We start from the raw sequence: 23,575 nt of genomic DNA on the forward strand, positions 1-23,575 counted from the left end.
AAAATAAACAAATATCTCTATACTGGCCAAGGCCTTGAGAGTGAGATTTGGCCTTAACCTGCTGTGCCTTTCTACTCTACAAAAATTTCATCTTCAAAGAATATTTTCTTGCTTTTCAGCACCTTGAAGGCAGAGGAGGCTAATTGCATTTCAGAAACACAAAGACCCACTTATTCATTAGAGGTCAGGATGTTGTTAAGCATACAAGAATGCCTACTGAATCCCTTGGGTGGATGTGGTTATAAACCTGTGAGTCTTTTCTTCTCTTGATGGAGCAAACACAAAAATATACCATTTAACCTTCAAGGAGTGTTAAAAAGCAACAGAAAAATTATCCTGTTTATTCAATGGACAATGCTCTCTCTTCATTCCCTACTTTCATATATGTTGTTCACTTCCCTGAATATTCCTGATTCACCTATTTTTTTCATATTTCAGTTTAAACATAACTTCCACAAGGTACTTTACTTGGATGTCTATATTAGCTTATACATCTTTGCTTTATTTTCCCTTAGCTCTCTGCACATCTCATATCGTAAGATGTTACTTTACTTTTATTCTTTATTTAAAGACTGTCTTTATTGCTAGGGCTCCTGTTGATCTTGTTTCTTGCTCTATTCTCAGCACTTTTCACAGCATCTTCTACAGAACTGTGCTCAAAAAAAATTTGTTATTTATTGAATATTGAATGAGTAAAATGTCTAATGATCTTTTAAAAAATATTTATTTTTATATGTCCAGAGCCTCGAAATGACAAAAAATAGAGAAAGTAAGATGAATCAGTAGAAAAGGAGGCCAGGAGGGAGTGAGGAAGGAAGGGAGGAAAGAAAATGGAGGGAAAGTGGGAGGGAGGGAGGAAAGCAAGGAAGATAGGGAAGAAGTGAGGGAGGGAGGGAGGAAGGAAAAGAAAGCAGTCAAGGTATAAATTTTGGTAAAGGAAAAGTATTAGTGAAAATTTAAGAATAAAACTGATACTCTCTTCAAGGTCCCATCATCAATTTACATGGTAATGATGAGGGTTCTTGTGACTAGCTGTTTGAAACATCACTCATTGGCCGGGCGCGTGGCTCAAGCCTGTAATCCCAGCACTTTGGGAGGCCGAGACGGGCGGATCATGAGGTCAGGAGTTCGAGACCATCCTGGCTAACATGGTGAAACCCCGTCTCTACTAAAAAATACAAAAAACTAGGCGGGCGAGGTGGTGGGCGCCTGTAGTCCCGGCTACTCGGGAGGCTGAGGCAGGAGAATGGCGTAAACCCGGGAGGCGGAGCTTGCAGTGAGCTGAGATCCGGCCACTGCACTCCAGCCTGGGCGACATAGCGAGACTCCGTCTCAAAAAAAAAAAAAAAAAAAAGAAACATCACTCACATAAAATGAACTTAAATTTTAATGACTCCAGGTTAAAGAGACATGAATTGTCTGTAAAGATAATATTTATAAGTGTTTCTGGTGGCACTTGAAATATATCAAAGAAACTGATATTTATTAACAATAATTGAGGTCATGTATTTCTTCCTGAAACAATGTGTGTGTTCATTAGACAGTACATGGCTTAAATGCTTTTTAATGACCAAAACTGTGAGCTGAAGATTTTAATTTGATATTAATATTGAAGGGAAAATTTAATTACTAACTCATGTCAAGTATATTCAGAAGATCTCAAAAACCTACTTAAGAGTCTTCAAATTTCATTATTAATACATATTTGTATATTGGATTTCAAAGTAAATGATCTTATAAATCACAGTTAATTTTAAAACATGTTTATATATAATAATAACCATTGTTTTAATTTATCTGTGTGGAAAATTTAATGAGTTAACAATGTTACAGTAAGCAATATAAAGAAATATTATGTTCATATATAACTTTTTAAGTGCTGCATTTTATTTTTAAAGATCATAAAAATGTTTAATTTCATTCACAAAAGTAAGTTATTTCCAAAGAAAATATTAATATCATGTAATTTCAATATTTTTCTTTAGTTATGATTTACATCAAGACAACCCATGCTAACCTTTTTCATTAATAGAATATTTCTGGCAACTAATAGTGAGAAATATTTTAGGAGAAGGCATATTGTTAATGATGTTCTGTTGAAGATAAGGTAAATTCTACAAAGAGCATAGTGTCTTAATTTTATGGGAACATGTTAATGATTAAAATAGTGATTCTTTTTTTTCAGTTTATTTACTTGCATACAATCTTAGTATAAAGCAAAACATTTATATCTTGCAAGATAGTTTTAAAGGATTGATTAAGAAGAAATTAGCCAGAGTAGATGTTTGAGATGCTAATTGAAATTGTTATATTTGGTTTCAAGTATGAAAACAGCAAAGACAGTTGAAAAGATAATAACAAATATATACATATTTTGGGAGGTGGGATTTACCAGAAGTAGCTCATCAAGATGAAACTCCAGAACATATAGCAAAGCATGCTGAAATTAAGGGCTTTATGTTATTTCATGGCTTAATCATTCTCATTCACCATTTATGCAAGCTCCTTGATGAGGTTAAAAGTCAGCCAAAAGGTCTCTGGTCACTTCTCCCAAACATAATTACATTCCCCCACATTTGTGTCTACAATGTGCCCTGGACAACCTTCTATTGTTATTGTAGCAATGCTTTGCTGTACTTATTTTTTAAGTCACCCTGTTGAGAACAGAGACCATTCCTAAGCTTTATAAAAACAATAAATGACTAAACTGTCTTATGTTGTAGAGAGTGGTAATAATAAACTTGTCTTGGCAACTATGTTATTTCTTGTTCAAATATTTAGTTATCTAACAATAGTTATAAAAATTATATCTCAGGAAACATTTAATGTCACTAACTATATATTAAAATATTATAAAGTGCCCAGAAGGCTTTCTGTGTAGTTTAAAGATATCAAATACTATCACTCCATAAACATATGTTCTATGATTAGACACTAATCTTTTACTACTAATCACTACTAAACTCTCAAATCTAATGAACTGTAGATTCAACAGACAGTAATCAGTATGGTCAAAACACTGTAGACTATAGAAACTAGCATTGATTCTTCAGAATCTCACCAAATATGCAAAAAATATCTACATTTTCATCAGGTTTCTTCTCAGATATCACTTTATCAAAAAGGTCGTTATTTTTCCACCCAGAAACTTGGTTCTCCTTTTACCCTGTTTTTTTTTTTTTTTTAAACGTAGTATATATGCATTCATACTTTAGCAGAGATTCATGTGTGTACATAGGTGTGTTTATGCATGCATATACAGATCTATTTTACTAATCTATGTTTTACATATACACATATAGACACAGGTATGTGTGTGAGTGTGTTTATTATATATCTAATTCCTCTAGAATGTAACCTCCAAGAGGACATTTTTTTTTCTTGCTGTAGTCCAACACCTGGAACAGAAGAGCAGTATTAGGCAATCAATACATATTTGCTGAATAAATAAATACGTTACAACAAATATTTTCATTTGTTTCAAACAGTAACATTTCCTAGCAACATTTATTTTTAAAACTCTTCTTTTTGAAAAAAAAAATTTCTTATTTGACAAAAAATAGTAATCTGCCACATGAAAAAATGCTCAATATCACTGGCCATCAGATAAATGCAAATCAAAACCACAATGAGATACCATCTCACACCAGTTAGAATGGTGATCATTAAAAAATCAGGAAACAACAGGTGCTGGTGAGCATGTGGAGAAATAGGAACACTTTTACACTGTTGGTGGGACTGTAAACTGTTCAACCATTGTGGAAGACAGTGTGGCAATTCCTCAAGGATCTAGAACTAGAAATACCATTTGACCCAGACATCCCCTTACTGGGTATATACCCAAAGGATTATAAATCATGCTACTATAAAGACACACGCACACGTATGTTTAATGCGGCACTATTCACAATAGCAAAGACCTGGAACCAACCCAAATGTCCATCAGTGATGGACTGAATTAAGAAAATGTGGCACATATGCACCATGGAATACTATGCAGCCATAAAAAAGGATGAGTTCATGTCCTTTGTAGGGATATGGCTGACGCTGGAAACCATCATTCTGAGCAAACTATGGCAATGACAAAAAAAAAAAACCAAACACTGCATGTTCTCACTCATAGGTGGGAACTGAAGAATGAGAACACTTGTACACAGGAAGGGAAACATCACACACCGGGGTGTGTCGTGGGGTTGGGGGAGCAGGGAGGGATAGCATTAGGAGATACACCTAATGTAAATGATGAGTTAATGGGTGCAGCACACCAACATGGCACAATGTATACATATGTAACAAACCTGCATGTCATGCACATGTACCCTAAAACTTAAAGTATAATAAAAAAATAAAATAAATAAAAGGCAGAAACTCAACAACAACAACAAAAAATATAGTGGTCTTCAGTAACAGCAATAGTGTAGCAAACAGAAAGATAAGCATAAGCATGTATACTGCTTAAGCTATATATATTTGAGAGTTAGTGCCAAGACCAAGTGCTAAAATTAATTTACATCAAAACAAATCAATGTATTTGGTAGATACTCACTAATATTGAAACGGTCAATCCAAAATAAAAATGTTAAGGATTTAATTTCAAGTAATTACATGACTTTTAAATAAATTCATTAAATTTGATAACATGCAGTTATTAAAATATGATTTTTAACAAGGATGTATTGATATTATTTTATGGATCTAGTAGCCAGATGGATTATATCCTAAAGAATGTAGATTTTTACATGCTAAGAGTAAGTTTACATTGTTTATGGTTGCAATAAAGATGACCAAAAATAGCATTATTGCTATTTCGAGCTGGATATTCTTAGTTGAGGGGAGCTGTTGTGGGCATTCTAGGATGTTTAGCAGCATCCTTGCATTCTTTACCACCTAGATGTCTATAACATCCTTCTCTCAGTTGTGTTAACCAAAAATGTCTTCAGATATTGCCAAATGTTTCTAGGGGAGCCAAATTGCCCCAGATTGAGAACCACTGATTACTAAAAATAATCTTTCATATAATGTCTGAATCAAGGACTTTTAAGTCTCAACAAATCCATGATTATACAAAAAGATCTATGAACTTGCCTCACATTCTTACATATTTTATAAAGTTCTCATTGAAAATGTTAGAGTCTATTATTAGTGTCCCAACACCAAGGAACAAACCATTTTTCTTGATCACTGTTCCCCCAGTAAAATGTTTTTTCTCCATAGGTATATATATAAAATACAATGGGGCCATAATGCTATTTTGATAAATATATATACACATATTTATCATTTATTTATAGTATATGGATACTTAATGCTCTTAAGTGACTTGGGAGAGGGGAAAACCAACAAAAACAGGCCTTTCACTTTTGGCTAAATAGAATAACTTCATTGTCAATATTTAGGTTCCTTTCAACATATTAATAAGATGAAAAAGAGGTCATAAATCCTGAAAAACAATATTGAATGCTTCATCACAAGTGCTAATTGCCAATGAAAACAGAATTTATAATGAATAAAAAGACAGTGTGTGTATATATATATACACACACACACATATATATGCACACATATATATGAGTGTGTATATGTGTACATGCATATATGTGTGTGTTTGTATGTATTATTTAACATACTCTCAATTTCTTTGATTCCTTGCTCCGTGTACAGTGACTACATTTTTATGAAGGTCAACATCAAATTTAAGGTCCGTTGCCCTTTCTAGAAATAATGCTTTGAGATTTTAAGATATTCTTTAACAACAACATAAAGTCTTTAAATACTATCTTACCTCTTTCGGCAATCCTTGACATTGTGACAAAGGCTACTAGTTGCTTCCCATTAGCCATACTGTCCTGTCTTAGAGTCATGGAATATATACTTTTTTATAGAGGTTCCTAGAGGTACAGAGTAAAGGCTACATTTCCTAGCTTCCATTGCAGCAAGGAGTAGCCATGATTCTAAGATGTGGACTAAAAGAGGGAAGTGGAAAGGATGTGTTTAACTTCCTTTTTGTGTTAGTGTGTTACAATGCCATCTTGCACCATGCACATGGGGGCAATCCCTCAGCCCAGCAGAGCAGCAAGATAAGAAACTTGAAGCTTGATTACTTTATAGGGCAGATTCTCCCAACACTTTGGTGGGTTTTTTTGGGGGTTTTTTTTTGACAGTTATTTTAGATCGCTGTCAGAACAGCCAAACAAATAACCTAACTAATATAAGTTGGCATCAATAAAGATTAATGATTAATATCTACATTAGGCATATTTCTATTGATTGCATTTATGAGACAAAAAAGTGCTAAAAGTGATATTGGAACAGCATTGGAATTCTGTCCTGATGAACCAAATGAAGTATAACTTGTGAAGAGCAACTTTAGCAGAGTGTAAGGTGTCATTAAAAATTATAAATTCATGATTTGATAAACCATAATGGCCTATTGTTAATAACCATATCATATTTGGCTCCTTATTGTTTTTATATTTGTGTCATTATGACAACTATGCTGGGATTTCATTATCCTAAAGAAAGCGCTTATTCTACTGATGTCATTTTGAAAATAAATACTCATTTGCATCATAGCACTTATACCACATTCAACAATACCATTTCCCTTACATAAATATGCCACCTACCAATACACTAAGAATATCAGAAATTCAGAGGTAATCAAATCTGTAATCCCATGACATTACCTTTCTGAGGCTTACAACAATAGTCCAACTAACAGTAAACACCAGATATATTTTTGCAGTGTAAAATACAATTCTAGTATTTATTGAACTCCAAGATTTGACACCCTAGTTCAATCTGTAAATTTAAACCTGAATTTAAGACCTGTATAAATGTTCATTTAATTCATTTAATCCATCTCTTTCATTTACATCTGAAATAGTTGTAGGTTGTGTGACATCCCACATACTTCAGCATGTTAACATGAATCTTTCATTCATTTATTCATAGAAGTTGAGCTTATAGGCTTCTTTCATTCATTTATTCATAGAAACTGAGCTTATAGGTTATTTCTACATACAAAGTGGAAGATCTATTCTCACTCAGTTGTGATCAAGACGCAAGCCTAAGTCAGTCAGCTCCAGTACCATTATCTAGTAACTTGCTTAGCATCTCCCTAGAAATACAGATAAGTTTAATTCTTACAATGTGTGGCATGTCCAAATAGAAACAGTTATCTGGGGAGCACCATTATATATGAGGATGCTGGAGAACAGCCACATCAGGAAATTGTGATAAAGATTCAATGAGACTGGTACCTATAGGGTTCAACACAGTCAGATGCATAGTAAACTGTCAGAAAATGTTGGTTGTAAATTGTCCTTGATACTACTTTTCCTCTCCATTTAGCCGGCCAGATATTTTTAAATACCTCAGAGATTTTTCAACTAGATTTTGTAAAAAAGTTACAATAATAAGAGGTTAATAAACAACATAACTTTATGAAATATGCATCATTTATTACACAATTAAACACAATCAAATACATTATAGATATGCATGAAATTAATGTATCTACATAACCACAATATGAATCTGGTATTAAAGAGATTTTAACAACTCCTATATAGAGGCTTTTTATTGGCCATTGGATTCTGTCAAATGCTTATTCCTTGCCTCTGTTCCAAACGGGTACAAATCATCCATTCTACTTATTTCATATCAGGCTAGTAAAATTACTTACAGATTATTTACTGATTGCAAAAAAAAAAAATCACTTTACTTTAATTGGTCAATTTTAATACATTAAAGTACCAAGTTTTCAGTAACAATTTTTAATTAAAACTCTAGCTTTGAAGGCTTCTATGTACTGAGTTACAAATCCATGTGAATGCTGAAGACTTCTAAGGTATAGCTCCCCACTTCAAGTCAGCTATTGGTTTTTCCAAAATGCATTCTTTTCTGCCACCCTTGAAAGGTGAATACCACTTTGAATGGAAAAGGAAAAGCTTCTGAATTGTGTTTGTAGAAATGTGTTTTATTCACTTCACAAAGATATATTGTCCAAATGATCCCTCCGAAAAAAATTTGCAGAAACACTTAGTCAGTTTTAATAATCAGTAATGTATTACTTTATTTGTTAAATTTAAAATAATTTGAAAACAATCTTTCTTTTGAAAATTTAAGATTGATAAAAAATCAACTAAAAAGAATAGTGGCTGAAATTGAATGAAATAGCAAGAACTTCAATGATATATTTGTCAAAACATTTTGAAACAATGCTCTCCATAGACACATTGATTCACTGTTTGCTGGAACATAAATTCTTCATTTAATATTACTGAATCAATTTAGAATGACATCATTAAATATAGTTTTTTAAATGTTTTAATTAGTACTAAAAAAAGACGATTCTCTGAATCTGAAATATTTCTTTTTTCAAACCCTACCTTATTATGTAGTAGCTTTTTAAAATTTTAGGCTGACTTGAATAGCATGGTAAATTATCTTAAAACTGGGGAAAACTTTTTCATGTTCAGATTTAAAAAAAAAACCACCATAATCACTGACATGTACAATTACTGATTTTTCAAATAAGATAGAGTTCTTGTCTACAACAATAAACATTTTAAGTAAAGCTAATCTTTAGGATTAAATACATTTATTTTTAAATGAAGCATGATTAATTTTCTGTAATCCATATTAATGATTCTCAAACTCTTTCTATAGAAGCACCCTTAAAAACAGCAGAGTAAAACATTTTTCTTGAGGACATGAGCTTAATCTCATTAGCTCAAGACAAGCTCCAAATGGCTTGAAAATTTTGAGTTTTATTTTACATATTAATTTTAATTTTACCTTTAATCTCAATCATATAATCCTATAAATTTGTCAAAAATGCAAGGTCAAAAATGCATTCGTGCTATCTGCTTATTCTAAGAATTAACACATTCTTGAAATTAGAAACCAAGAAATATAGTCATATACATTAGACTCACTTTTCAAGATAAAATGCAGTCAAATATATTTACATCTTTATGCTTAAATTTTGCTCCCTGTTTGCAACAGACATTTCTTTTTAACTGGTCACCTTCTAATTACCATGCTTCCAGTAACAGCTTCAATTATTTTTTCAGGGGAAGGGAGTATCTATCCCACTTTCATTTTCAGTTTCTGTGCTTTGGGTGACAAGCCATCATTTCCTGCAAGTGTGGAACATGTGATATAGGCTAGAACTAATAAGCACTTGTTATTCCTCTGGCCTCAGTGATTGGTTGAGGGTTTGGCTTACAACCAAATGGGTCTAATTAGAGTGAATTTCAGAATTTCATGGCAATTCTTTTTCAAGTTAAACTTTGTAGGCTGTGAGACTGGAGACGTTGCAGCCATCTTGCTCTTTGGAGGGAAGAGTGTATATGAAGATGGAGCCAATGGAAAACAGAACAGAAAGAGAAACTTTTGATAACGTCATTAGCAAACTTAAATACATTCACAACTGAAATCAGCATTATCTCTGGGCTTTTCGTTATTATGTCAGCAAATAAAAACTCTTTTGCTTAAACTCAGGCTAGAGTTCTTGTAAACTAAAAGTCTTAATTGGCATCTCATTTTAGGTGGATTTATTTTATATGTGGGGCTAATTTTTCCACCACGACCTCAAAACTTTGAAAAACAAATTGGTACATCTTTTAGTACCATATGTATCCCCTGACTTCTGATATCCCTACTTTCTTTTTTCATCCCTATGGATCATGTATCTCTATGATTATGTGATGTACATATCACAGATTCTATCCCCCTGTTACTACTCTTTCCTAAGTTTCTAAGAAATAGCTTCTTCCCTCATTTTCATTAAAGCATGAAAACTCTGAAATATTATATTCAACAGACCTTCCTCATTTAAAGCAACTTTCTATTTGAATAAATCATTTTTTAATATTTATGTTTTGCAACACTGATGAAATAACTGCTTTAATCTCATTTGTTCTAAAATTAACACCATACTTTTTTTTTTGAAACAGAAAATTTTATTTTAAACTCACTGAGACAAAGTATGTGGCAGTGAGTTATGTCACGTTGTTGGACCTATGTGAAAATCTATTTTTAAAATTATATTTCTGGTGTGTCATCTCTAATAAAAATCCCAAGAAGCTCTTCTTCTTTTCCCTGTCTCTACTCAAGAAAGGAAAGTAATGCAAAATGAAATCATGTATAAAGTAAAAATATGTTCAATTATCTGTCATTTGTAAATTAAGGAACTATGAAAATTAATGGTAAAACTCAATAACTTATTTAAGAGTAATAGCTTGATTTTTAAAATAAAATTGTAAAGACAGTTTAGCCTGAGCTTTATGGAATGTTAGCTCTTTTACGTAACATTCATTTTTAAGAGTTATTCACTCATTTATTTAGTATAATTTTATTGCCTACGATATGTGAGCATTGTGCTATGGAAAACAATGGTGACAAAAAATAAAAAGATATAGCATTTCCATTCATTAATTTTACAAGCTAGGAGAAAAGTCAAATACAGAAGCAATTACAACCAAAAAACTGTGTGAATGTCAAGACTAACAAAAGATGAGATACCATGGGGATACATAGAGTGATGCCTACTCCAATTTAGGGGTTAGAGTACTGCTGTCCAATAGAAATAGAATATATAATATATTTTTAATTTTTAAATTTCTAGTACCCAAATTTTAAACAGTAAAATGTAAATACATACTAGGATTAAACAGTAATATCTTATACAACAGCTAAAATGAAATATAGTCTTCTAAGGCAGTGCAGTTATAGTCAACAAAAATTTTTACACTGCTTCAGCTTTTAAAGTTAAACAAACTAAAACCAAATAAAGTAAGAAATTCAGTTTCTCAGGCACATGAGCTACATTTAAGTGGTCAACAGTCACATGCGGCTTCAAACTACGACTGTATAGGGCAGGTTCAGGGGATTCTTTGAATTAAATATCTTAAATCCCTTCCAGAATGCCTTGCTGTAAAGCAGAGGCTAAAAAGCTTAAAATTCTATTTCCATGTCTCCCAAGATGCTAGGATGGGTCCTACCAATTAGAAATATTCACATATGGCTTCATTTGAGAAAAGCCTTATATGGGGAGAAAGCAAGGGCATCTGGCAGATGTTTAGCTGTCATGGATCATGGGAGAGGTTGTGTGGTTCTGGGACCAGCAGCTTTGGTGGTGCTTCCTGGTAATACAGATTTTCGATATTGCTGAACGACACTGCTCCCTTGGCAATGTAGTTCTTTCATCTGTTTCTGGGAGGCATCCTCAAAAGGTCAGTCTAGAGTCAGCAACTTCAGCAAATCCTGCATTTCAAAGGGTTATTACTATTTTAATAAATCTATTTCTGTGTAAAATTGTATGAGTAGATTTTTCTTTGGGAGCTAGATCCTTGACCAATATAGTCACTAAAGAAGTCTTCTCAGATAACTAACTTTAAGCCTATACCTAAAGAGTAACAGTTGTCTGTAGAATAGTGATACGAAGTCGATTTTAGATAACAGGAAATATTTAGGTATGCTGCTAAGTAAGGGTGAATGCTGGTTACAGGAGCCAAAAGAGTTGTGTATGGTTAGAATAGCAAGGAAATGGTGAGATCAACCTGAATTCGATGACTCTAGAGTCATCGATGCATTGAAAGCCAATGCATTGAAAGCCACCTCACAAAATGAGCAATTTATTGAAAGTAACAAATCACCAAATGATCAATTCATCAAATTTATATACTTACCAACATCTGTTTCTTGTAGCAATTTATAAATCTTACAGTAATGCCTAATACATGGATTAACAGAGTGTGGGGAAGGAGGTTATCATGACCCTTCAGATTTTTCTTGACAGAATTTAATTATCTTTTTCCTGCTTTTCTTTCTTTCTACAAAGAACATATTCATAAAAAGAGCATGCTGCTTTTAAAGAAACAAATTCAATTTCCGACTCTTGTGGTGTTGTTTTGTTTAACGAATTGAGCATTTTTTTTACTCTTATTGAATACATCAACTATAATTAAGAAGAATATCTCTAAGTTTTTAGTAAATTGGCAAATTTGGTAGATTTAGAAAATTGGAACATTCATTCTGCAGCTGCATTGACCTTCTTGGGCTAGAAGAGAAATGCAGTCTTTGAGGATCCATTTAAAGAAATGGGGCTTTTTCTTTTTTTTTTTTTTTAATTTATTTATTATTATTATACTTTAAGTTGTAGGGTACATGTGCATAACGTGCAGGTTTTTTACATATGTATACTTGTGCCATGTTGGTGTGCTGCACCCATCAACTCGTCATTTACATCAGGTATAACTCCCAATGCAATCCCTCCCCCCTCCCCCTCTTTTTCTTAAGGGCAAGGTGGAGTCATGAAGAGTTGTAAGAAAGGGAATGGTGTGAATCACTGCAGGGTAAAAAAAAAAAAAAGTCTGCAGTGGAGCAACAAAGGCGTCTGAAGACTGCCTGATCGTGTGGTCCCCAGTAAACCACACAGAATGATGTGAGAGATAGATATGAGAAAGACAATCTTTGAATATTTTTCTTATATTAAGTATGAAGACTAAAAGTAGTTTTGTTTTTCCAAACTAATAAGAATAACTAAAGTTGAAGCATTATGAAAACTTGAGCAGCAGGGCACATGGTAAATAAAAGCAATTACAAGACAGTTAAGCATCTTCTGATTTCAGAATATAGTGTCTCATGAAACCAATTCCTCCCAACAGTTAATTGCGAATGATATTGATATTATTCAAGTAGACCCTGAGGAAGGTTCTGTAATGTCATAACACTATTCCACAAAATTCCCCATTAAGTTAGCAAAGTTTGCTTACCTCTCTTCTCCTAACAGGTCTCTTAAACCAGTATTGTGGTTTCTAAATTACCAATACTTTATACATTAGACTTAGAAACAAATTAGAATTTACCAACAGGAGCTCTCAAATGTTTTTAAAACATTTTAATGTTAACTACAAGTTTCAGCAGAGCACATCCAATGATAGCTGCCTCCCCATGCATATATTTTGTAAAAAATTTGAACTCCATTTTTACTAATTGGCATTTCAATGTTTTGAATCACTTAAATATTTGCATCAAAGTAAAGTGTTACTAGCTCTCAGCATGGAAAACCTATTTCTATAATTGAAAATCATTATTACTACTGGCCATTTACTGATGCTCAAAAACACAGACTTCAACAGTTAACAATTTATTTTAAAATATTTCAAGTTTTGTAATAAAGAAAATAAATGTAGCTTATTCAGGATCACTTTCTTTCTTCATATAATGATACTCAAGTGTTGTAAGTTCTCAGATAACCCAATTACTTTTTGTAAATAGGGCATGTGAGCTATTTTTTAAGGCAACAAAAACACTTAAAGATTTTCCTCTGGTAAAGACTCCAATTAATTACATAAATAGGAGTAAGCTATGCTTTTTGCAGAGTGTGGATTGCATATTTGACCTTATCCTGACAAATATGATGAAACCTCATAATATGCATCACAAATTACTTTTCACTATGAAACTCTAGTCCATTCGCAAACAACCTCTCTCTCTCTCTTTCTGCACGTGTGTGTATGTGTGTGTGTGTGTGTGTGCGCTCTACCATGTGCATTTGGTATAATGAAACGAAGGAAACTTGGAATGTTGGTGAAATTTGTTTCACATTTATGTGACATGATTGACTGTGCTAGCAATGCTATGACAATCAATAATTTTTTTTCTTAATTTTCCCATCCCAAATGCCACCTCTTTCATGTGAAAACTTTTATGAATGTTATTATTAACTCAGAGTTGAACTTCTTCTATTCTGAACCATTATTGTATCTATTTTTACTTCTTATTGACATCTATTAAATTCTCCTTTGAACTAGAATTATATTTTGGCTTATCCTTCATTTTATAAGGACCTGTCATCTACAGTGCCTAGAATAAAACCTTTCATGATGTTAATTTTAATATTTATTGTAAAAATTGATTTAGAGTCAACATTCCTTTAAAATAAGAATAGGGTCCAGGAGCAGTGGCTCACACATGTAATCCCAGCACTCTAGGAGGCCAAGGCAGGCAGATCACCTGAGGTCAGGAGTTCAAGACCAGCCTGACCCACATGGTGAAAATCCATCTCTACTTAAAATACAAAAATTAGCTCAGTGTGGTGGTGCATGCCTGTAATCCCAGCTACTTGGGAGGCTGAGGCATGAGAATCGCTTGGACTCAGGAGGCAGGAGTTGCAGTGAGGCGAGCTCATGCCACTGCACTCCAGCCTGGGCAACAGAGTGAGACTGCATCTCAAAAACAATAAATATGAATAAATAAATAAATAAATAAATAAGAATAGGAACCATATATGTGGGTTCTTGTTGAGTCAATGAAATATTGTCTCAAACTAAAACATAATTTTAAAACCCCTCTTACCTAAAACATAGCAATCATAAGGGACATCAGGCCATAGCATCTGAAAAAAAAAATCAATAAAACAAACAGGAAGATTTGAAGTAGAAGTGAAGACATCTAAGCAATGGGCATTCACTGTGTCCATATGAGAGTCAGGACATGAACAGAGTGACATAGAGTTTAAAATAGAGACTTAGAAGAACCTTTACAAGCTTTGACTGATGGCAATGACAAGACTGAACAATAACAACCACAATAACTGTTGTATTTTATATTCATGTAATATTTGTATTGCTTTCATAGTACTTTTGCTTTTAGTATTTTTGTACTTTACAGAAATTCTGATAAATATGCCCCCATTATTATTATAATTATATTTAGGATGAGGAGATAAAGTAATTTATCTAAGATTATAACAGAGTGCACAGCTAGAACTAATCCAGGGTTCTTTCAATACTGGGAAGTGGAACTCTTCATTTTCCCTTTTCATTCAGTCTTTATGATGTTCACAATATTATGAACAGGAACAAAGTTAATTTTAATTTCCTGTGAATAAGTGATATACAACATAGGTCCTACTTCCAACATTTTAAGGAAAATTTAGTTACCATGGAACCAGATCATTGTGGGAACATTTTGCTGTGGATTGTAACTTTTTGCAAAGGGCAGCAAGGAAAAGAGGCATATGCCTCTCTGGACAGAAACTTACTTAGATTCAAATAACCAAGCAACACTGATGTAAAAGGTTCTCTTTGGAGTATTAGAGATGAGATAAGGATAAAATGCAATACAGTTGAAAAAAAGATGCAAATATTCATTACAAAATCCATGTGAGTATAGGGAAAGAAAATGGGAGTTTGCATGTATAATTTGGGGAAGGATCATAGACAAAGGAGGAAGTTAGCTAAGCTTTTAGAAATGTAAAGGCTCTGGGAGGTTGACATGAGGGAAATGACATTTCAGTCAGAAAAAAAAATAGCTTGATCAAAAGATGAGGGCTAGATAGCAATATCATTTTTAGGACATGAATTTTATCAATATAGCAGAGACACTGAGTCTATTGTAGACATTACAAAAATTAAGTTTATAAATTAAAAAATAATCTGGATTTTATTTTGTAAAAAACAAAATTTTGACTAGGAAAAAAAAATCAGCACAGGTTTGTTTTATAAAGATAATTAATGGATTCAAAGAACACAGACTCAACGTCAACTGAAGCAATCCAAATATAATGAGGGCTAAATCAAGGTTCTTCCAAGCAGACAGGCAAAAAGGAAATGATATGGGAGATTTCAGAGACAGAAATAAGTTTTGTTACTAATGAGAAGTATGGGCAAAAAAGGAAAGAGAGCATTTGACAACTCTCAGTAAATGAGAACATAACATCAGGTAAAATAGATAATTTCCTGGGTGGAGCAGGTAGGGTGGACAAGCTCAATTTAGGACATACTAAGTCTGAAGGGTGCATACAATCGACAGTTATCCTGCAAGCACTTTGAAATCTGAGCATGATATCAAACTTAAAAAAACAAACATGGCTTGAGATTTGAAGTTGGAAATCTGAAGGAGAAATTAAATATGCGGAAGTAAGGGAATTTTCTTAAGGAATATTATATGATTATAGTGAGAAAAGAGCCAAAGGAAGAATCAAGGAAGACAACCACAATTAAAAGGCAAGTCCATGGGGAAAGGGGGCATAAAACTGGAAGGCAGGAGTCAGAGGTAGGAAAAGATTCAGGAGAGAAAGATAATGTTTCAGAGGAAAGAATGACCAACGTCCTTTGTCACAAAGGGTCTCAGCAGGATCAGCAGTGAGACTTTTCTATTTGGTATAGTTAAGTCAGTGTACTGTAGAAGAAAACAGCTTCGAGGGCAAAAGAAACCTACATGGCACCGAGTTAAAGGCAGAACAGAAGGAGAGGAGATGAAGCAGTGAAAATAGGCTACTTTTTCTTATTTCAGCCAAGGTTCTAGACTGCAAGCAATGGAAAGCAACTCTGGCTGATTGAAGTAGAAAAGGTATTTATTAAAAGAATATTGAGTAGTTATCAGAATTGAAAAGACTAGGTAACCAGTTCGGCCATCACATCTCAGCACCAGATAATAAAGTCTGCACTTTCAAGCCAGCCAACTCTGAACAAAGGATAGCACTATTATTACTATTGTCACAGCTGCCCCAAGCCCTCAATTTCTCTGAAACTGTGGAACCTACCTTGAAACCGAGTGTGTCTCTGGAAAATGTACATCAGATTGATGGAGACTAGGTCACGTGTTCCCACCCTAGTAACAAAGGAGGCTAGGAAAGTGGATATCTGGAATTTTCAGCTGATCTAGTGAAAATGAGAGATGCTGTAATACATAGAGCATCACTTATCAAGATTCATAAAGTAAGGTAATTCTGAAAAGTTAATAAGCAGGTTAGAAGGTTGGGCAGTTATAAGTATACACATGTTCAATATTCATCCAACAGTTTGGCCCCAGAAAGAAGAAAGCCTGATGCAGAAATCAACAATTTCTTTAGAATACAGAAGATTTAAATATAAGAACAGTCAGTGGAAAGGGAGAAATTGAAGATACATCAGAAATGGCAGATATTTAATGACACTGGGCCTATGTATAATCAGGAAATTATGCTACTGAGAGCACAGGTAAGGCAGTTAGCTTTGAAGAGAAAGGAAAGCGAGAGAAGGGTAATTAACTTTTATACAGAGCTTTCTAAATGAAATATGATGCTTGGCATTTGCCTATGTTTTTACATTTATTCATCAATCAATACGATTAAGAATTAGACATTACATACTATCCAAATTAAAATGTTAATAGCATATGCTATAAAGCATCCATTATGTTTCAGATATTATTCTGATTAACTCATTTAATCCTGATAACAACGAGGTGGACAGTGTTATAGACATTTTACAGATGAGAAAACTGAGGTAGTAAAGTCTTCCTACATATCCATAGTTATGTTCAAACCAAGTTTTATCTAATTCCGAGATTCCTTTTAAGGATAAAATAATAAGTAAATTAACAGACATTTAGAGGAAATGGAAGTAGTGAAAATAAGCTACTAATAGACAATTCGGGGGAATAATATTTTGAAACCATAAGACAATGTACTTTTTATTCTCTGTAAATCATATTGACCTACACTTTCTTGCCTTTCAACACAATGGCATTTATTTCTGTAGGAAAGGCATATGCATATAGTCTCAGAGAGGTCACTCCTTAGCTTTGAATCTGAATTCTTCCTCCAAATTTGATTCTTTTTTAAAGTCCTTAAAATACATCATCCTGAAAGTCAGTCTTTGTGGGGAAAAAAAAAAAAAAAACTTCTTAGGTTCAAAAAATTTCCTTTACATATCAAGAGCAAGGCTTAGATGTCTGCATTTGCAGTTTTGGTATAAGACACAATATAGAAAGGATAGAGGATATGATATATAAGAAGATAAGTAAGTTTTTTGCCACATGGGAAGAGGAAAAGTCACTTTGGTGTTTGAAAGGGCTTGCTGAGAATTGGAAGATATTAGAGCAGGGATAAGATGCTGCGAGATTCTCTGGGGTAACTAAAACTCTAAAAAAGAAATCTGATAACTGGAGATAAAACCAAATAACATGTCTCTAGTTTTGTATCTAACTAAGAAAGTTTCCCTGAGATTGTACCGCTTGTCTACCCTAGTCATCTAAGAGATCCTGGTGAGGGAAACATGTTCTACATGAACCAATGGGCAGGAAGAGGATTTGGCTTAGGATAAGGAAACCATGGAATGCAGACATCTAGTAAATTAAGGCTACAGCCAGGGCCACAGATTTCAACAGTCATGCCAAAGAGAAATCCACGAGACTAGACAGGTACTGCAACATGGGTGGGCTGCATTAGCAACGCAGTGACTTGCTCATAGGACAGAAGAGTAAAATCCTTGCAGCTGTCTCTTCTGCTGCTATAAGGAATACTCATCATTTTAATAATCAAAATAATTTAAATTTAAAAACTCAAATCTCTCAATTAAATGCAAATATTAAATTATTATTCAAAAATTAAAATCCAAATAAATGTTCAATTTGTTTTCCCCATACATTAAAAAAATCCATATATCTATAAATTGTAAGTTTATATATGTAATATATATGCCTGTATATACTATATATATATATATAATCCTTTGGGAAGAAACAAATTATAAGCTGAAAGAAGAAAAATAAAACAGTACTAGCCAGATTGTATTTCTCCATGGTTCTCAGATATTTCATTTGGTTTCACAGAAATATTGGGCCAAGGACACCAGGATATTCAGACAACTTTCAGATGAATTTAAACACTTCCTACACCAACAACTATAATTCAAATGAGGTCATACAGAATAACTTTCTCAACTATTCCCAAATTCAGGTTAGACAATGACTCCAGGCCACTGGAGACCAGATGCTACAGGAGGAGAATTATTAGCTTTATCACTAAGTAAATTTTCAGCATCTCCTGTCCTAATTAAGAATGAATACACCAGCATCAAAATAAGTACATTCATGTGCTCTAAACCTGATTTTTAGATCCAGGGCACAATACCTCTTAGAATACTTGGATTGTACCTAAATCAAATAAAGAAAATGTGACAGTTATAACCACAAACATTTTTTGATGATGAAGACAAACTGTAATGAATGACCTGATATTGAGCTAAAGCTATGGTAAGTTTTAGGAGCCACCTTTTACCTGCAAATTACCAAAATGTTTACTTTCTTTAAAAAAAAATTCCATTAACCTTTAGGCTCTCTAGAAACCCTACCTATAAATCTAAAATCATTATATACACAGTTTGGGAGGTTTGCAGAGACCTTCCAGAAAACTGAAATTCTAACATCTTAGAATTCTAGCAGGTTAGAATTAATTCTATTTATAACTCTTTTATTCTATTACTCTGGTAATTCCTAGACTCTACTTGTCACGATTAAGTAACAGATCATTCTTTCTGGAAGACATATAAATAGGTATGCTAGCACTAACTATCACAATCTTAATAATTATGTGTATATTATGATTTTTCTGATAGGCATGTAACCCAGTTAACATTTTGCTATGTCTACATTTTCTCAGTGTGAGTATAAAGCTTGAATCACAAAAGTATCAAGCATACAAGTAGTCAGATCATTCATTTGGTTAAATAATATTTATAGAGTATTTCCAGAATATCTACTCAATGTCAGCTAATGACCTAGGACATACCAGCGAACATGACTGAGACCTGCTGCTATTCTACTTTAAGTTCCAGAGTACACCAAATTGCATTAAAAAATATTTATCACTAATTATGAAAAGCGCAATAATAACAATTTACCGAGCACTAGCTATTCCTGCAAATGTGTAATACTTGTAAGAGGTCAACTTTATCATATTTGCCCTCAGTGCTTCCAAGCAAGATCTTACAGCTTTGAAAAATTTAGCAAAATAAAATAATCAAAGTAGCAGAAGGCTTGAATAACTTAGTCTAAAATAAATTTAGGATACAATTGCCCAAGAAAATTAAAACACCATAACATCAATACTGAAAAATGACTACTACTATGAATCTGACATAGTATTGCTATAGAAAATGTTCCCTGAAAACTGAGAAGAGAATAAACATTGGTAAGTGCGATAATTGAAGTATTAAAACAATAACATTTTCAAGTTTTACAAAGCACTTAAAAGTGGTAAGTTTTATACAAAGTTCACACTAGCTGGTAGCTACAGATAAAGAATCATGGTAGATATTTTTAATACATTTTTTATAAATATAAATTATAATTGTTCCTCCTTAAAGCTTAGCTAAACAATTTTCTTTTAATCTTGGACTCTTTGCAACTGCTGTAAATATACTAAGGAAATTCTACACTGGGAAATCATGAGGTTATTGTCATAGAAACATTCAACAAACAACAACAAAAAAACTTCTCATGATTCAAAACATCTGCTACATAATTTTCCTTCCTTTGCCTATTTGAGTAAATTCTATTTTTATTTTATAAAAATAACCAAATTTTAGCCAGGTGCGGTGGTTCACGCCTGAAATCCCAACACTCTGGGAGGCCAAGGTGGGTGCATCACCTGAGGTCAGGAGTTTGAGATCAGCCTGGCCAATGTGGTGAAACCACACCTCTACTAAAAACACAAAATTTAGCCGGTCCTGGTGGCAGAACGCTTGTAACACAAGCTGCTCATGAGGCTGTGGAAGGAGACTCTCTTGAACCCAGGAGGCAGAGGTTGCAGTGAGCTGAGATCGCACCATTGCACTCCAGCATGGGCGACAAGAGCGAAACTCTGTCTCAAAAATAACAAAATAACAAAATTTATTGATTTCTACATTCATAATTTACTTTGATTTCACAGAGTTTGTATTACCAAAGAACCATCCGGGGAAACATCTTAAGTTCTTTTATACTTTGTTTTTATTTAGTTACTTATTTTTGTTTAAAAAATGGGAAATTTTATTTGGACGGCAATTTTGAAAATTGCTTCCAGACTTAAAATCCCATGATTAATACTACCCAGGTAAAAAGAAACAGATATGCATTTAATAAGAAAACTAGCAGAGAGACGTTCCAAGATGGCTGAATAGGAACAGCTCCAGTCTATAGCTCCCAGGGCATGAGCGATGCAGAAGATGGGTGATTTCTGCATTTCCAACTGAGGTACCAGGTTCATCTCACCAGTGCTTGTCAGACAGTGGGTGCAGCCCATGGAGCATGAGCCAAAGCAGGGTGGCACACTGCCTCATCCAGGAAGCACAAGGGGTCGGGGAATTCCCTTTCCTAGCCAAGGGAAGCTGACAGAGGGTATGTGGAAAATCGGGACACTCCTGCCCTGATACTGCGCTTTTTCAATGATCTTAGCAAAGGGCACACCAGGAGATTATATCCCACGCCTAGCTAGGAAGGTCCCATGTCCCCAGAGCCTCGCTCACTGCTAGCACAGCAGTCTGAGATCAAACTGCAAGACAGTAGCGAGGCTAGGGGAGGGGTGCCCACCAATGCTGAGGCTTGAGTAGGTAAACAAAGTGGCCCAGAAGCTCAAACTGGGTGGGGCCCACAACAGCTCAAGGAGGCCTGCCTGCCTCTATAGTCTCCACCTTGGTGGGCAGGGCATAGCTGAACAAAAGGCAGCAGAAACTTCTGCAGACTTAAACATCCTGGTCTGACAGCTCTGAAGAGAGTAGTGGTTCTCCCAGTATGAAGTTTGAGATCTGAGAACAGACAGACTGACTCCTCAAGTGGGTCCCTGACCCTGGAGAAGCCTAACTGGGAGGCACCTTCCAGTAGGGGCCGACTGACACATCATCCGGCCAGGTGCCCCTCTGAGACGAAGCTTCCAGAGGAACAATCAGGCAGAAACATGGGCCGTTCTGCAATATTTGCTGTTCTGCAGCCTCCACTGGAGATACCCAGACAAACGGTCCAGAGTGGACCTCTAGCAAACTCCAACAGACATGCAGCTGAGGGTCATGACAGTTAGAAGGAAAACTAATGAACAGAAAGGACATCCACACCAAAACTCCATCTGTACGTCACCATCATAAAAGACCAAAGGTAGATAAAACCACAAAGATGGGAAGAAACCAGAGCAGAAAAGCTGAAAATTCTAGAAATCAAAGCTCCTCTTCTCCTCCAAAGGAACATAGCAACTCTCCAGCAATGGAACAAAGCTGGACAGAGAATGACTTTGACAAGTTGAGAGAAGAAGGCTTCAGACAATCAGTAATACCAGACTTCTCCGTGCTAAAGAGGATGTTCAAACCCATTGCTGAGAAGCTAAAAACCTTGAAAAAGACTAGACAAATGACTAACTAGAATAAGCAGCATAGAGGAGATTTTAAATGACCTCATGGAGCTGAAAACCACGGCACGAGAACTACGTGACACATGCACAAGCTTCAGTAGCTGATTCGATCAAGAAGAAGAAAGGGTATCAGGGATTGAAGATCAAATGAATGAAATGAAGTGAGAAGAGAAGTTTAGAGAAAAAAAAGAGTAAAAAAAAAAAAAAAGGAACAAAACCTCCAAGAAATATGGGACTACGAGAAAAGACCAAATCTACATCTGATTGGTGTACCTGAAAGTGATGGAGAGAATGGAACCAAGTTGGAAAACACTCTTCAGAGTATTATTCAGGAGAATTTCCCCAATCTAGCAAAGGCAGGCCAACATTCAAATTCAGGAAATACAGAGAACACCACAAAGATACTCCTCGAGAAGAGTAACTCCAAGACACATAATTGTCAGATTCACCAAAGTTGAAATGAAGGAAAAAATGTTAAGTGTAGCCAGAGAGAAAGGTCGGGTTACACACAAAGGGAAGCCCATCAGACCAATAGGGGATTTCTCAGCAGAAACTCTACAACCCAGAAGAGAGTGGGGACCAATATTCAACATTATTAAACAAAAGAATTTTCAACCCAGAATTTCATATCCAGCCAAACTAAGTTTCATAAATGAAGGAGAAATAAAATCATTTACAGACAAGCAAATGCTGTGAGATTTTGTCACTACAGGCCTGCCTTACGAGAGCTCCTGAAAGAAGCACTAAACATGAAAGGAACAATTGTTACCAGCCACTGCAAAAACATGACAAATTGAAATAACCCATTGATGCTAGGAAGAAACTACATCAAATAATGAGCAAAATAACCAGCTAACATCATAATGAAAGGATCAAATCCACACATAACAAAATTAACCTTAAATTTAAATGGGCTAAATGCCCCAATTAAAAGACACAGACTGGCAAATTGCAAAAAGAGTCAAGACTCATCAGTGTGCTGTATTCAGGAGACCCATATCATGCACAGAGACAAACATAGGCTCAAAATAAACGGATGAAAGAAGATCTACCAAGCAAATGGAAAACAAAAAAGAGCAGGGGTTGCAATACTAGACTCTGATTAAAAAAAAAAAAAAACACTTTAAACCAACAAAGATCAAAAGAGACAAAGAAGGCCATTGCATAATGGTAAAGGGATCAATTCAACAAGAAAAGCTAACTATCCTAAATATATATGCACCCAATACAGAGGCACCCAGATTCATAAAGCAAGTCCTTAGAGACCTACAAAGAGACTTAGACTCCCACACAATAATAATGGGAGACTTTAACACTCCATTGTCAATATTAGACAGATCAACGAGACAGAAATTTAACAAGGATATCCAGGTCTTGTGCTCAGCTCTGCACCAAGGGGACCTAGTAGACATCTAC

The 23,575-nt window shown here is 34.5% G+C and overlaps 1 protein-coding gene across 18 annotated transcripts in view; it reads right to left on the minus strand.

Moving 5' to 3' along the window:
- LOC105479621 (coiled-coil serine rich protein 1) overlaps positions 1-23,575 on the minus strand; it is a 1,449,255-nt gene that overhangs the window by 375,970 nt on the left and 1,049,710 nt on the right. The window contains exon 12 of one of the 18 annotated variants that reach the window (XM_071092591.1): positions 2,853-3,398. The exons of 15 other annotated variants lie outside the window; for them this stretch is intronic. In XM_071092591.1, the coding sequence (XP_070948692.1) occupies positions 3,330-3,398 (69 nt within the window). In that variant the 3' untranslated portion in view covers positions 2,853-3,329. Of the gene's footprint in view, positions 1-2,852; positions 3,399-16,442; positions 17,656-23,575 lie in introns of those variants that run through there. 2 more of the 18 variants (XM_071092589.1, XM_011737675.3) reach the window with 2 other exon arrangements.

This window comes from Macaca nemestrina, chromosome 3 (genome assembly GCF_043159975.1).
Source record: "Macaca nemestrina isolate mMacNem1 chromosome 3, mMacNem.hap1, whole genome shotgun sequence".
NCBI lineage: Eukaryota > Metazoa > Chordata > Mammalia > Primates > Cercopithecidae > Macaca > Macaca nemestrina.